The sequence below is a fragment of the Camelus bactrianus genome, chromosome X (assembly GCF_048773025.1).
Source record: "Camelus bactrianus isolate YW-2024 breed Bactrian camel chromosome X, ASM4877302v1, whole genome shotgun sequence".
In the NCBI taxonomy this organism is placed as follows: domain Eukaryota; kingdom Metazoa; phylum Chordata; class Mammalia; order Artiodactyla; family Camelidae; genus Camelus; species Camelus bactrianus.
In genome coordinates, this window is record NC_133575.1 from 82,886,996 (window position 1) to 82,901,743 (window position 14,748).

General features: G+C 36.2%; 1 protein-coding gene across 3 annotated transcripts in view; it reads left to right on the plus strand.

The window, feature by feature from the left end:
- Positions 1–14,748, plus strand: part of ACSL4 (acyl-CoA synthetase long chain family member 4) — a 71,337-nt gene that overhangs the window by 40,973 nt on the left and 15,616 nt on the right. For all 3 annotated transcript variants that reach the window (XM_010963671.3, XM_010963673.3, XM_045523133.2), the window contains exons 7-11: positions 3,204–3,354; positions 3,510–3,633; positions 6,863–6,934; positions 12,916–13,055; positions 13,814–13,986. In XM_010963671.3, coding sequence (XP_010961973.1) covers positions 3,204–3,354; positions 3,510–3,633; positions 6,863–6,934; positions 12,916–13,055; positions 13,814–13,986 — 660 coding nt within the window. The remainder of the gene's footprint in view (positions 1–3,203; positions 3,355–3,509; positions 3,634–6,862; positions 6,935–12,915; positions 13,056–13,813; positions 13,987–14,748) is intronic.

A 14,748-nucleotide genomic window follows, 5' to 3' on the forward strand; every position in this document is an offset into this window, starting at 1 on the left:
TAAGTATGCCTGCCCTTTGCCATGGAGAAAGCTATTATCTTTATTGTACTGAACAGCGACAGCGAGCATGCTTGCCCTTTGCCAGAGACACTTTCTCTGTCTTCCAAGGCCGTTCACTGTGCAAGCATCCTTGGAAAGATAGTCCGGAACAAAGTCAGTGGCTCTGCTCACAAGATGTGCAGAAACTCAAGAGACCCATGGAGAACTGTCTCTCAACACCAGGTTGACCCTGCAAGATTGGGGTAAACTTGGCTGGGAAGTCCTGATCTTTAGGGATCTGTTGCCAATACTGCTGATTCACCAAAAGATTCGCCTAGAAACTATGGGGTATATTTATCCTCATAATTTTGTGTGAGCAATAACATGATAGACCACATATCCCATCTAGTTCCACTCATCTCTCTGGTTAATAAGACACATTTTTTGTGATACTTTACCTGAGTAGACAGTTGTTATGATGATGGCAAGAAGTGAAGTATCACATTGTATACTTAGCCTGAGAAGAGCATAACATATTTACTGCTGCTGCTTCCATTAGTCATCAGAAGAAGGGTGCAGTTCCTTTGTGCTTGTTTTATAAAGTACAACGGTAGCTATCTTTAAGGAGCATTAGCATTATCCAATTTAAGTATAACTTTATCTTTGGTTATTTCAGTGGTAAATCACACTGTTTGAAATTGTTATTTTAACTTGTATATAAAAATTAATTCATTTTACAAACTGATTTTTTTAAGTTTACTTCGTAGAGCAGTTTTAGTTTCACAGCAAAAGTGAGGGGAAGGTATAGAGATTTCCTATATACCTCCTGCCCCTACAATGCACAGCCTCCCCTGTTACCAACATTCCCCATCAGAGTGGTCTGTTTGTTATAATTGATGACCCTACATTGACATGTCATTATCACTGCAAATCCATAGTTTACATTAGGGATCCTTCTTAGTGTTGTACATCCTGTGGGTCTGGACAAATGTATAATGGCATATATTATCATTATAGTATCATACAGAATATGAATCATACAGAATATAAACTGATTTTTTTAAAATCCAATAACCTTATCAAACTTTTTACTTTATTCTGATAACATAGTTGTGGATTCTTGGCATTTTGGTGTGTTCTGGAAAGGAAAGGATGTTACTAGGTTAGCATGATACACTATCTTGAAAGTGAAGGCCCCAATGTGCTGTTTAAAACTTAGCATGTTAGAATTTTAGAGCTGATGTCACCTTAAAGGTCAAATGAAAAACAACAACAACAACAAAGGAACACAAGGAAGCTTAGGGAGTTGATAGGTATGTCTATTCCCCTGATTGTGGTAGTGGTATCACGGATGTTTGTCTATGTTCAATCATCAAATTGTACACATTAATATATTAAGTTCTTTATATATCAATTATAACTCAGTAAAGCTATTTTTTTTAAAAAAAAGTAAGAACAATTTAGATACACATTATCTCTTGTAAGTAGCAAAGCAGCACTGTTGTTCATCCAACCCAGATTAGATAAATTAACAGCTAGAAGCAAATTTATGTCACATTAAAATTTAAAATATTGATATATACAGGGTTTGTTTAGAGTGTGCATGTAGGCACTTAATAAATGGGAAATTGCAATTTTACCCAACTTTTTGTTTAGTATTGTGGAATGACAAAAAATGTCTGTCTTGTAATAGTAATTCTCTTTATGAATAGGCTGGAAGGCACTTTCAGGGAACATTGACAGTTTTTCTAATGCTTTTTCCCTGTGACTATTCTAACTTTATTTATTGAAATGTAATTTGTTACCTGTTTAAACTAAAAATTTTAAGCTTGTATGTTATGTCTTTTTAACTTTAGTTTTCCAGCAATTCACTTTTATTGTATTTTACAAATGCATCCATCCATAAATTATTAGAGGGAAAAAGGTCCTCTTTGAAAAGCATAACTCTAGCACATAGGTTGACAAATTACAGCCTGCATCTATTTGTCTAAATAAAGGTGGATTGGAACACAGCCACATGCGTTTGTTTAACAACTGTCTATGGTTCCTTTCACTCTACAACAGCAGAGATGGGTAGTTTTGGCAGAGACCATATGGCCCTTAAAGTCTCAAATATTTTACTATCTGGTCCTTTGCAAAAGAAAGCCTGCTGATCCTTGCTCAAGATGGCTGACTCTAATCTGTTGGGAAGACCTCTTTATTTCCCTCCCCCAATCATTCAGTAGGCAGATACAGCACTGGGGCTCAGGACCCTTAAGATGATTCCGCGTTCCTACCTGAGGACAGAGGGCTAGAAGAAATGAAGTTTGGTACTGTTTAGATATTACCTTTGGTAGGGAACGAAGGGCATGTAAACCCCTCCATACAGTCTCTGTCTCTTGGTGTCCTAAAGTTCCTGTCTGATTTGGATGATCAGTATGATCTGACCCTGATAGGGGAAGAAGCTCTAAATCTGGAAGACCCAAATGAACCCCCAAGCCAGACACACATAGCAAGTATTCTAACTATAGGTGTGTGGGGGGATGGTATGTATGTCTGTAGCAGAGAAACGATCTTCTATAATTTTTATCTAAATGCACTTCCAATACAAAAAATGATTTCCTGCATAAATTTCAAGAAGCAACAATCAAAAGCATAGAAAAGATAGGTTTGGTTTGCTGTCCTTTGGATTTTACCTGGTACTTGGAATCTAATCTTAAAAAATAACATGTTAAACGTATCAGGAGTGTATGTGAGTGTCACCTGTGGAGCTTTTTATACATCCCAGACATACAGAATCAGAATTTTCAGGACTAGGGTCCAAAGATAATATTTTGTTTAAGTTCACAGGTGATTCTCATGCTCACTAGTGGTCAAAAACCATAATCTAGGTCAATCGTCCCATTTTAGAGATGAGAGAACTGAGACCTGAGGAAGTAACACACAATACTCTATCTTTTTGATTCTCCAAAGTCCTAGAAATCTTTCCACAACACTGCCCTGTGAACAATAATGTGGAGAGGAATGAGCAGACAGGGATTAGGCTAAACATCCAGAAAATGGGCCAGATTGAGTTTAGGTTCTCATTGCAGGTAACCAGAATTTGATAACCATTTTCGTGTTGATTATCAATTGAGAGTATTTGTTGTAAATAGTTTCTGATTACGCCAAACTCTAAACAAACTTATCTTCCTTTAGCAATTTAACTTTTAAACTAAGGAAAATGTGCTTTTTCATTCATTTAGTGAGCGTTCCTCCAAATAGACCCACTCCTTCGGACATGGCTATCGTCATGTATACCAGTGGTTCTACTGGCCGACCTAAGGGGGTGATGATGCATCATAGCAATTTGATAGCTGGAATGACAGGCCAATGTGAGAGGATTCCTGGACTGGGGTAAGAGAGAATTAGTCAACTTTCTTCTTAGAAATCAGAGCTCATGTTTAGCATTCTCTAAACTCAATCTGTATTAAAATGATGAGGTTATTGATGTTTCTAATATGCAGTGTCTTTTTAAGAATGGCTAAAATGTTTCTCTCATTTTGTTTTAGACCAAAGGACACATACATTGGCTACCTGCCTTTGGCTCATGTACTAGAATTGACAGCAGAGATATCTTGCTTCACCTATGGCTGTAGGATTGGATATTCTTCTCCACTTACACTCTCTGACCAGGTGACAAGCTTTTCAGTATATTGGCATGATCATACTAAGTCACAGTGTTTGACTGAGAACATACTACTAAAACATGAGATATTTTAATTCAGCTGAAACTTTCACCTTGACTTCAAAAATAGTTCCCATGAACACTATGCAGCTATAGTAAATGACCTTGTAGACTTGTTAGCATTGCTTTATCTACTTATTTTTTGAATTATTTTGAGACTAATAATTACTTTCATCTTATTTTTCTCTATTAGGTTTTATATTTTGGAGAGCTGGGATAAAGAATATAAATACATTGAGCCTTTTTGACATATTATCCATGAACAGCGGTGGGTTCTGGGGGAGATGTGGTGGTTGGACTTTGGCCCATTTTGGCTCTGAGTTTTCTCTAGAGCTGTGCTATCCAATACAGTAGCTACTAGCCCTGTATTGAAATACAGATTAATTAAAATTAGATTAGAAAAATTTAATTTCTCAGTTGTTCTAGCCACGTTTCAAGTTCTCAATAGTTTCATGTGACTAGTGGCTGCCATATTGGACAGTGCAGACATTTCCATCATCGTGGAAAGTTCTGTTGGACAGCACTACAGCATGTCCAAAGGCAGCCTTCAGCTTTCTACCCTGAGTCACGGTTCTCCCTTTCTCCCTGTTGTTCATAGCGGGAAGCCCAACAATGGGTCAGGCTAACTCATGTATTTTAACCTCATTTGAAATCACACATTGAGCACCTGCTGTCCACAGTTCTGTTTAATTTCTTCTTTGAAATAGTTGATATAGAAAAGCTTCAACCAGACATTGGTGGAAAAAAGAGCTTCTATGGGGGCTGTGGGGTTCAGGATGTTGAAAGATAGACTGAGTATAGGTAGGAATGACTTGGCTTTCTGTATGGCTTCTGCTACTTCCATCACTGGAAGCCCAGCTGTTAATTTTTCAGAACTCCAGGCAGTGTTGCCTTTTAATTGGGAGTCCCAATGGAGCATGCATTTGCTAAGAAGATGTGCCCTTGGTGCTCACAGTTAGAAATTATAATACTTTTTATTTTTTGGTAGAAATACCATTTTTGGGAAAGATTGGTAAGTTATATAATATTAAGGCAAAAAAATTTAAATAAATTGTGGGGAGATTAAAAGTCCAACCATCATTTTTTGCTTGTTTTGTTTTTTGGATATATAACTTAAAGTGCTTAAATCATAAGTGTACTGCTTGATTAAATGTAATAGGCACATACATATAGACCTCTGGATCATCAACCTCTAGATCAAGAACAAAAAGAACATTTTTAGCAACTCAGAATGTTCCTCCTAGTTATTAGACCCCCACCTCCAAGGATAATCCAACCACTTTTTAAGGGGCTTTTCTAGGAGAAAATGTTCTGTGTTCTTAGCAACTACCTACTTTGTACTTTAAGGAACACAACCTCTTTAAAAGATGGAGAGCTGCTGTGTTTAACCATACCACTCAGCTAAAAGTTCACATTTAAAACCCACTAGAATAGTAATGGAGAGAGTATGTAAACTATCAAGTAAGCTATTAAACAGGACTTAATTCAGCAAGGTCAAAATAGATCTATGAGTAAGACTGGGGTTTGCATTGTAAAACAAAAGTTTTACAAAAACCTGTGATTATGTTTTGATGCATTGTAGTGGGTTTCTCTTATGTTCAGAGATATTTTCCGATGAGATCAAGCGCATTCAGGGTGGCATGGCCATAGACAGGGAGACATTTTCAAAATGTGAAAAATATTTCCATAAGCTTTGAGTAAGACTGTTTTTTTCCTGTTGGGAAAAGTCAGAAGCCGGAGACTAGCGATCCTTGTTTTCACTGCTTTTCTGAAAACAATAGCCTCAGTGTGGTGAAGGGGGGCAGTTGGAGTCTGTTGCTGGTCTGACTTCATTCTTGCTGTCTCTTAGGCCAAGCAGTACATTAGAGGCTTGTTAAGAAAATGTCAGGGGCATTCACACCTACCTTGTTAATGAACTTTATAATAAAATGTCTCAATCTGACTAGGAATCTAAAACCCAGGAACCTCCCTCAGGTAGGAAATCAGAAAAAGGTGAGAGAATAGGCAGACTGTATTAGAAGCCGGCAGATGGTAGTGATATTGTCATAACTAGGGTTACTGTGATTATAAGGCAGGAGCACTGATAGCATTACTAAGACTAATTTACAAAAGCAAGGAAGGGCTCCTTGTGGCTACTGCTACCCTGGAACCATTCCCTATAGCAGAAACTGGTCAGCGGCATGTGGAGGGCAGCTCTGTCTTGAAGGACACCAGAGCCTGCCTTTCTCTCTACAGAGCAGCCCCCCTGTGTGTCGTATGCATGTGCCCATGCTTGCACCTACATAAAACACAAGGAGTTGTTTTATTTCCTTTATCCATCTTAAAGAAGAATAGGATCAAAGCAGTTAGGTTCTACCAGCAGAACCTTCTATATGGCAAAGCTGGTGGTACTGGTGGATCACACTGCTTCTTAAGAGCTGAGTTTGTTCTTGCCCGTGTTAACCATGGCTATCACATGATAACATCTAAACTTACAGACTAATGAACTGCATTATAGCAGATTCTGATTTTTACCTACCTTTTTCAGTGGGTGACTTTATCAGTTTTTCTACCTACTCATCTGATATTTGAAATCCCAAATAGTATTTATGTTTATAAGAAAGAAAAAGAAGAAATATACACACATTTACGTATATATGTGCATATCCCCAGAAAATCACTGGCAATGTCTTCAGTGTTCTATGAACCAAAATGTTATCAAATTAGTATTCCCATATGATATTAATTGATGTTCATAGTGATGACTTTGAGATGTGGCTTTGCCTTTCGGCGAATCAAAGGAAGTTAAAATTATCTTCAGTTTTGTTTTAGTGTTTGATCTACCTTAGTTGAGTCTTTTTGGGTGGGGTTTCTTTTGGAAAATGGATGGTCTGTGCTGTTTGATGATATGTTATTAATAAGAACGCCCAGTTTAACAAAATATCCCATTCTCCTTTATTCTGGATCAGAATTTCTCCTCTAAGGAAGGCTGAAATATGCTAGAAGAAATAATCCACAGGTTAAAGCACTGATATACTCATACCTCAGATGTAGGTTCTGATAATTGGAACAGATAATTCATACAGCAGATCAAATTCCATGTGTATATGTCTGTCTGCACTCTTGTTCATACTTGAATTATAACCTTGTTTGCTAAGGCTGGTTTCCCTAATCCTATGTACTTTTTCTTTACTGTAGTCCAGCAAAATTAAAAAGGGAAGCAAAGGAGACTGCACTGTACTGAAGCCCACACTCATGGCAGCTGTCCCGGTGAGTATAGATTGGCAATGTCAATTCTTTACCTGCACTTGGACTTTTAAAAAAGTAACGCTCTCAGGTGTATTTGTTTACATTTTAAAATAGTTTTACCTTGTGGAAATTAGGTAAAATGATTCCTTTAAAATCTTAGATAAGTGGTGGGGAAAGATGAAATGGCAAACTTCTGTGATGTATGCCTGTTAAGGTTTGCTGGGACTTGAAAATTAGGTGATGAAACTGACCTAGCTCAAATTACCTAGTCAAAGAATTGATCATATTTTAAAGGTAGAATACACTCTAAAGATCATCTTGTTTAATCACTTCATTTAAAAAATGAGGCAGCCTAGGCCATCCTAGAGAACTGGGACAGTGTATCCAAGGTTACAGAGCTGGCCTAGAACCCAAGCCTCCTGACCCTTATGGTGACTAAGAAAGACTGAGAAAATTATCATTTGAGAGAGCTCCTAAAGAAAAAAAAGGCTGAATTCGAGGTATTCAAAATCCTTATGTGAAATACTGCTTTTTACAAAAATAAGATATTACATTTTATAGTCTTGTAATGATAAATTGTGAAATATTTAACACAGTGCTTCTAACTTGTATAATCAAATATATTCTAGCACCTATAGGCTTTGGAAACTCCAGTGGGAGTATTGATATTGTTTATATTACAGACTTGAAATCTTACTCCAATATCTTTCAAAGAATTATTTTTTGCACATGAAAAGTCTGAGTTTAGATAACGAAGTGTTCAGTCCAAGTTTTTCTAAGAATTACAGATGAAAGATAATTTTTAAAGCTTCTAATTATAAAATTACCAAATAACCAAAGAATTAGAACAGATCAGAACTGCGTTTGCCTTTTTATTTAGGGGTGCTGTAGAATTTAGCAAGTTTACAAGTGGAAAGGATAGGCTTCTGATTAAAAACATATGAAATGATGCTAATAATAGGTAGCATAGTACTTAACTATGCTCCAGACACTGTGGTAAGTGCTTTAGGTGGATTATCTCACTTAATCCTACCCAAAACTCTGCTACGTAGGTCCTGTTATCCCCATTTTAAAAAGAAAAAAAAAAAAAACTTGCCTAAGGTCACAGAGCCCAGAGGTGGTGGTTAAAGCTTGAACTATATCAGTCTGATCCCAGAGTCTTCTTAACCACTATGGCTGTCCGTTTAGGACTGTTTTTTATCTTTTGTTTTGGGAAACAATACGTTAGCTTTATTACCCAGAAGTCCCTAGGAAACCGTATCAGAGAACATAATTAGGGAGGGGAAGTGGCCAAGGAGTCTAGGAAGTAATGTCTGAATTTAGGCCCAAAAGAGAAACAGGAGTTAGCTGATACACTATGTATCCTTTAATTACCCCATTGTTCATTATTCCTTACTTTGTGTCTAGGGAGGCTAACCTCTGTGGGTGAATTACCAGGAGGAAGTGCTTGCCTTCTCATTTCTGGTTGGGCTCAGCCACTTGTTAGTACTCATGCGAGATCAGAGGGCAGGGAAAGAGAGAGAAGTCTGCATGCTTATTGCCTTTGCTCCTTCCCTGCTGGGCTGTGATTTTTGTCAGTTGCTGTCAGGCGCTCATTGGACAGTCTCTTTCCCATTGGCTCTAACCCGGTCTTTCCTGTGGCTACCACCCTTCACCAGGTCCAACTATGTTTCTCTTCTCTTACTTCTTCAGGCTTAAGGATAGTAAACGATCTCTCATGTTGCTAGTCCACTGATGCTTCACCAAACCTTACTGGCCCCCTTAGCTCCTCCCAATCCTCTGTAAATAGACCTTTTAAAAAATATTTTTATTGAGAATTGGTTTTGATAGATTCTATTTTCTGAGTTTCTTTCTTTCCTGAGTCAGAATAAAAGATTCATGTAGTATTGTAATAGTCACGTAGTCAGTGTGAGAATTCAATGTAAATCACTACTTATAAACAGGGAGTCAACTGAACATCATGTAACATTAGGTTGCTGTAAAGGGTTAACTAAATGTGCTGACAATAAATCCTGCCAACTTGTTGCAGCTTCATTGTGTTCCTTACTCAGTGAGGCCTTTCTGTGCCTCAGATTAGTATCTAGTATCAGGGGTGGTTTTCACATATCTGTCTCACACCCATATGCTTTTTTTCTGCCCAACATCCCATATACTTTTTCTTAAACTATACCTGATTTATTGGTAGGCATCCACATGATACAATTTACTTACTTCCCTTAGGAGGTGATTCTTTTCAGTTTAAAATATATTTGGCATACAATATTATGTTTGTTCCAGGTTTGCTACATAATGATTTGATATTTGCATACCATATACCTTCTTAAGAGGGTTAGTTATAGGATGTTAAAGTCTCTTTAGGGAACCTTTGGGATTTCTCAATCACAGGTATAGATAAAGATTTCAGTTACACAGTAGTGATTCTTTTTGTGGAAATGGAGAAAACAACATTGTACCGTGCTTGAATGCTGTGCCCCCCAGCTTTGTTGACATATAATTGAAATACAGCATTGTGTCAGTTTAAGGTATACAATGTGATAATTATACACACACACACACACACACACACATATATCAAAATGGTTACCATAATGTTAACATACTTATCACCTCACAGAGTTACCGTTTGTGTGTTTATGATAAGAACAGTTTAAGATCTATTCTTTTAACAAATTTCAAGTCTTGTTAACTATTTTTACAGTCTTATTAACTATAGTCACCATGCTATACATTAGATCTCTAGACTTACTCATCTTTAACTGGAAGTTTGTATCCTTTGAACAATATCCTCCCGTTTCCCCCTCCCCCTATATCCTGGAAACTACCAGTCTACTCTCTGTTGCTGTGAGTTCAGCTTTTTTGATTCCACATGTAATTGAAACCATACAGTATTTGTCTTTTCCTGTCTGAGTTATTTCACTTAGCAAAATGCAAGGGATTTATGAATAGGTGTGCTTTAAGCAATAATTATTGTTAATTTTTGCTAAGTAATGCCAAGAAAATATCATTTAGTGATAGAGTATGTTTGTTTGTTTTTAGTTTGTTTGGTTTTTTGTTTTGCATGTATTAGCTTGGGAGTTAGTATATCCCAAATCTAGTCCTACTTCTAATTTTCCAGGGAGCTGTGAGCAAGAATCCTATTTTCTTTTGTTATTTTAGCTTCTCTTAAAATGGAGTATAAATGCCTAAATTATAGGGACATAGGAATTTTAAGAAACTGTAAAGCTCTTAGCTATGCTGTAAGAGTCCCAAGATAGTAGTAATAAAGAAAAAAATTAGCATTAGATTTTACATAGTTGAGTGTTTTGGTGCTATATGAGAATGACTGAATATATTTGAAAGACAAGAATTTTTTATAAATACAAATAGAAATCTAGACAATGTAAGGCAGCAGAGGAATATCTTCTAGGCCAAGGCACAAGATAAAATCCCAGAAGAAATAAGTGATGAGGCGATAGGCAATTTATCTGAGAAAGAGTTTAAAGTAATGATGGCGAAGATGTTCAGAGAACTCAAAAGGAGTGTACATGTACAGAGTGAAGTTTTTAGCAAAGAGTTAGAAAACATAAAGAATACCCAAACAGAATTGAAGAATAAAATCACTGAAATGAATATAACACACTAGAAGGAACCAAGAATAGACTAAATGAGGCAGAAGAATGGATCAATGAGCTAGAAGACAGATTAGTGGAAATCACTACTACAGAACAGAAAAAGAAAAAAAAAAGAATGAAAAAAATGAGAATAGTTTAAGAGCACTCTGGGACAATATGAATTGCACTAATATTCGCATTATAGGGGTCCCAGAAAGAGAAGAGAGAGAGAAAGGACCTGAGAAAATCTTTGAAGAGATAATAATGGAAAACTTCTCCAACTTGGGAAAGGAAACAGTCACCCAAGTCCAGGAAGCACAGAGTTCCACACAGGATCAACCCAAAGAGGAACACAGCAAGGCACATAGTCATCAAATTGACAAAAATTAAAGATAAGGAGAAAATTTTAAAATTAGCAAGAGAAAAGCAACAAATAACATACAAGGGGAACTCCCATGAGGTTATCAGCTGATTTTTCAGCAGAAACTCTACAGGCCAGAAGGGAGTGGCAAGATATATTTAAAGTGATGAAAGGGGAAAACCTATAACCAAGAATACTCTATGCAGCAAGGCTCTTGGTCAGATTTGAGGGAGAAATCAAAAGCTTCACAGATAAACAAAAACTAAAAGATTTCAGCACCACCAAACCAGCTTTACAACAAATGTTAAAAGAACTTCTCTAGTCATCAAAACATAAGAAAAGAGAACAAAAAGAAGAAAGAGAGAAAAAAAAAAAAAAAGACCTACAAAAGATTGCTTTGGCAGTTCAGGGTCTTTTATGATTCCATATAAATTTTGGAATTGTTTGTTCTAGTTCTGTGAAAAATATTGTGAGTATTTTGACAGGGGTTGCATTGGATCAGATTGCATTGGGTAGTGTGGCCATTTTGATAATGTTGCTTCTTCCAATCCAAGAGCACAAGATATCTTTCCGTTTCTTTGTATCATCTTCAATTTCCTTCGTCAGTGTTTTATAGTTTTCAGAGTATAGGTAACCTCCTTGGTTAAGTTTATTTCTAGGTGTTTTGTTGTTTTTGATGCCATGGAAATGTTTATGTCAGTTATAAAATTCTAGTTTTTAAAGTGGAAAAAAAAGTGAATGAAGGGCCACAGATGGCAAAATATCCTCCTTTCTTATGGGTGGGTTGTATTCCATTGCATATATATGCTGCATCTTCTTTATCCATTCATCTATTGATGTGCACTTAGGATGCTTCCATATCTTGGCAATTATAAATAATGTTGATGTTAATAGTAGGGTATATGTATCTTTTTGAATTGATGTTTCTGTTTTTCTTAGATATATGCCCAGGAATGGAATTACTGGGCCATATGGTGGTTCTGTTTTTAGGTTTTTGAGAAACCTCCATATTGTTTTTCATAGTGGCTGCACCAATTTACATTCCCACCAACAGTGTACAAGGATTCCCTTTTCTCCACATCCTTGCCAACATTTATTTGTGTTCTTTTTGATGATGGCCATTCTAACAGGTGTGAGATGGTATCTGATTGTGATTTGGACTTGCATTTCTCTGATATTAGTGATGTTGAGCAACTTTTCATGTTCCTATTGGTCACCTGCATTTCCTCTTTTGGAAAAACATCTGTTCAGTTCTTCTACCCATATTTTAAATGGGTTGTTTGTTTGTTTGCTTTTTAATTGAAGTACAGTTGATTTAAAATGTTGTATTAGTTTCTGGTGTACAGCATGGATGGACTTGGAGGGCATTATGCTAAGTGAAATAAGTCAGACAGAGAAAGACTAAATACTGAAGATATCACTTACATATGCAATCTAAAAAAAATAACAAACTAGTGAATATGACAGAAAAGAAACAGACTCACAGATGTAGAGAAGGAACTATTGGTTACCAGTGGGGAGAGAGAAGGCAAGATGAAGGTGGAGGATTAAGAGGTGCAAACGATTAGGTATAAAATAAGCTACAAGGATGTATTGTACAACATGGGGAATATAGCCAATATTTTATGATAACTATAAATGGAGTATAACCTTTAAAAATTTGCGAATCACTATATTGTATACCTGGAACATGTAATTATTGTACATTAACTATACTTCAATTTAAAAATATGATATTGTAAAATAAATATGTAAATAAAGTACAAATGGTTAAAAAAAGAATTTTTAAAAAATTATCTTTATGTGACAGGTGAATGAATTATTTACACTCTATAACATTTAAATCTTTTAAGACAAACTTACTATATAGAACTGAAGAAACCCTATACTTGTCCTTCATGTTTTGAAACAGTGAACAAGTCAGTGAAATTAATTATATAATAACTATTTCTATTACCTAAGATATTGTAAATAAGGTATTTTCAACTAAAGACTGTCTCAGTGTTGATGCAGTTCTTTTCCAATGATGGAATATGTTGCTTACCTTTTAGGAAATCATGGATAGAATTTATAAGAATGTTATGAGCAAAGTCCAAGAGATGAATTATATTCAGAAAACTCTGTTCAAGATAGGATATGATTACAAGTTGGAACAAATCAAGAAGGGATATGATGCACCACTTTGCAATCTGTAAGTATATCTCACAGACTGTTAGTTTGAGCCTTTAAATCTTTTCGTGGTTTTACATCTAGAAGATGAATAAGTAAATGGTAAGTTAATTTAGTTTGAGCATCACCACCATGGTCATGAGGTTGAATTTCTCTTTTATCCATTTCTAAGTCTCATTGCTTATACAGCTAGCAGAGGACTCTGAACTCTGACCTTGGCCATTTAACAAATTTTAATAACTGAGTACATATTTAAGATTTAATTATAAAATTTGGCCTTAGGAAGGAAAACAGGAATAGACTTTTGTATCAAGACATTTGAGTTTAAAAAGTGCCATTTCTAACTAAAAAAAATGTGATTTTCAAGACTTATTCTGCATGAAGTTTCCTGATTTATTCATAAAATAGTGTATTAAGTATATGAATGTAACAGTTATTTTAAATGTGGTGCTAGGGAGTCAAGGTGGGGAAATATTTTTCATTGGAAGGGAAATAAGATAGATGACTAAATGCCCCAAAGATAACTATAGTTTTTCCCTTTGACATCATCATTTTCTTTCATTTCCTGACACTGCACATTTCTTTTGCATTTTAAAGAGTTTTTCTGGCATTTTTTCAAGGTGTTACTAGTTGTTGGGGGGCATTTCTCATTATCATCACGGTTCTGAAATTTAGATGTTAGACCAAAGTTGAGAAATCTTTTCCAGAATGTACAAATTAGTGTGTCACCAAGATTAATCTATGCATGTATTAAAGTCATTGATTCCCCCTTTTATCAAGGATACTGTTTAAGAAGGTGAAGGCTCTGCTAGGAGGGAATGTTCGTATGATGCTGTCTGGTGGAGCCCCCCTATCCCCACAGACACACCGATTCATGAATGTCTGCTTCTGCTGCCCAATTGGTCAGGGTTATGGGTTGACAGAATCCTGTGGTGCTGGGACAGTTACTGAAGGTAAGCATTTTTAACATGGCAAATAATTCTCTATTAATCGCTACTAGTAAAGCCAATTTGCATTGTCTTTGGGAACCACGGTGACTTTATACCTTTTAAGTAATGTCAGATTCAGTGCAAATCTACATAGTTTTTGAGTTTTAGGAAATTTTAGCTGAGTCATGTGTACCCTTTATTTGAAGCCTCATAAGTATTTCTGCTACATTGTTAGTCCTCAAATCTCTGTCTCTGTGGTCTTTTAATCTTCTCCCTCTAAATGATCACTTCCTTGGAGAAAGGACTCTTGGAATAAGGTAGCACTTTTGTGCTCCCTTGTGAATCTATGTTCCTACCTTGACTTCTTGTTTGCTTTCTCTTCTGTTGTTTTCAATAGCCTATAGCAGGGTTTCTCAACTTTGGCACTATTGAAATTTTCAGCCAGATAATTCTGTAAGATGTTTAGCCATTAGAGAGCATCTAAATTATGTGACAGTGAAATATATCTCCAGACGTTGTCAAATATCCCCTAAGGGGCAAATTACCCCAGGTTGTGAAACAATGGGGTACAGTAATTTCTTTTATTAACTCAGTTTCACTTTAAACTCATTGTGGCCAAAGTAAATGCCATTATCCAAAACCATCTCTCCACTGCCAAATTGCTTGTGTTGTTACCATCCTAGCTTTGAAGTCCTCTGATTGTTTATTTTGGATATCTTTAACTTTCATCAGATCTTCCCATTTCTTCACTGGATTTCTTCCTCCCCTGCATGCCACCTTTGGCAT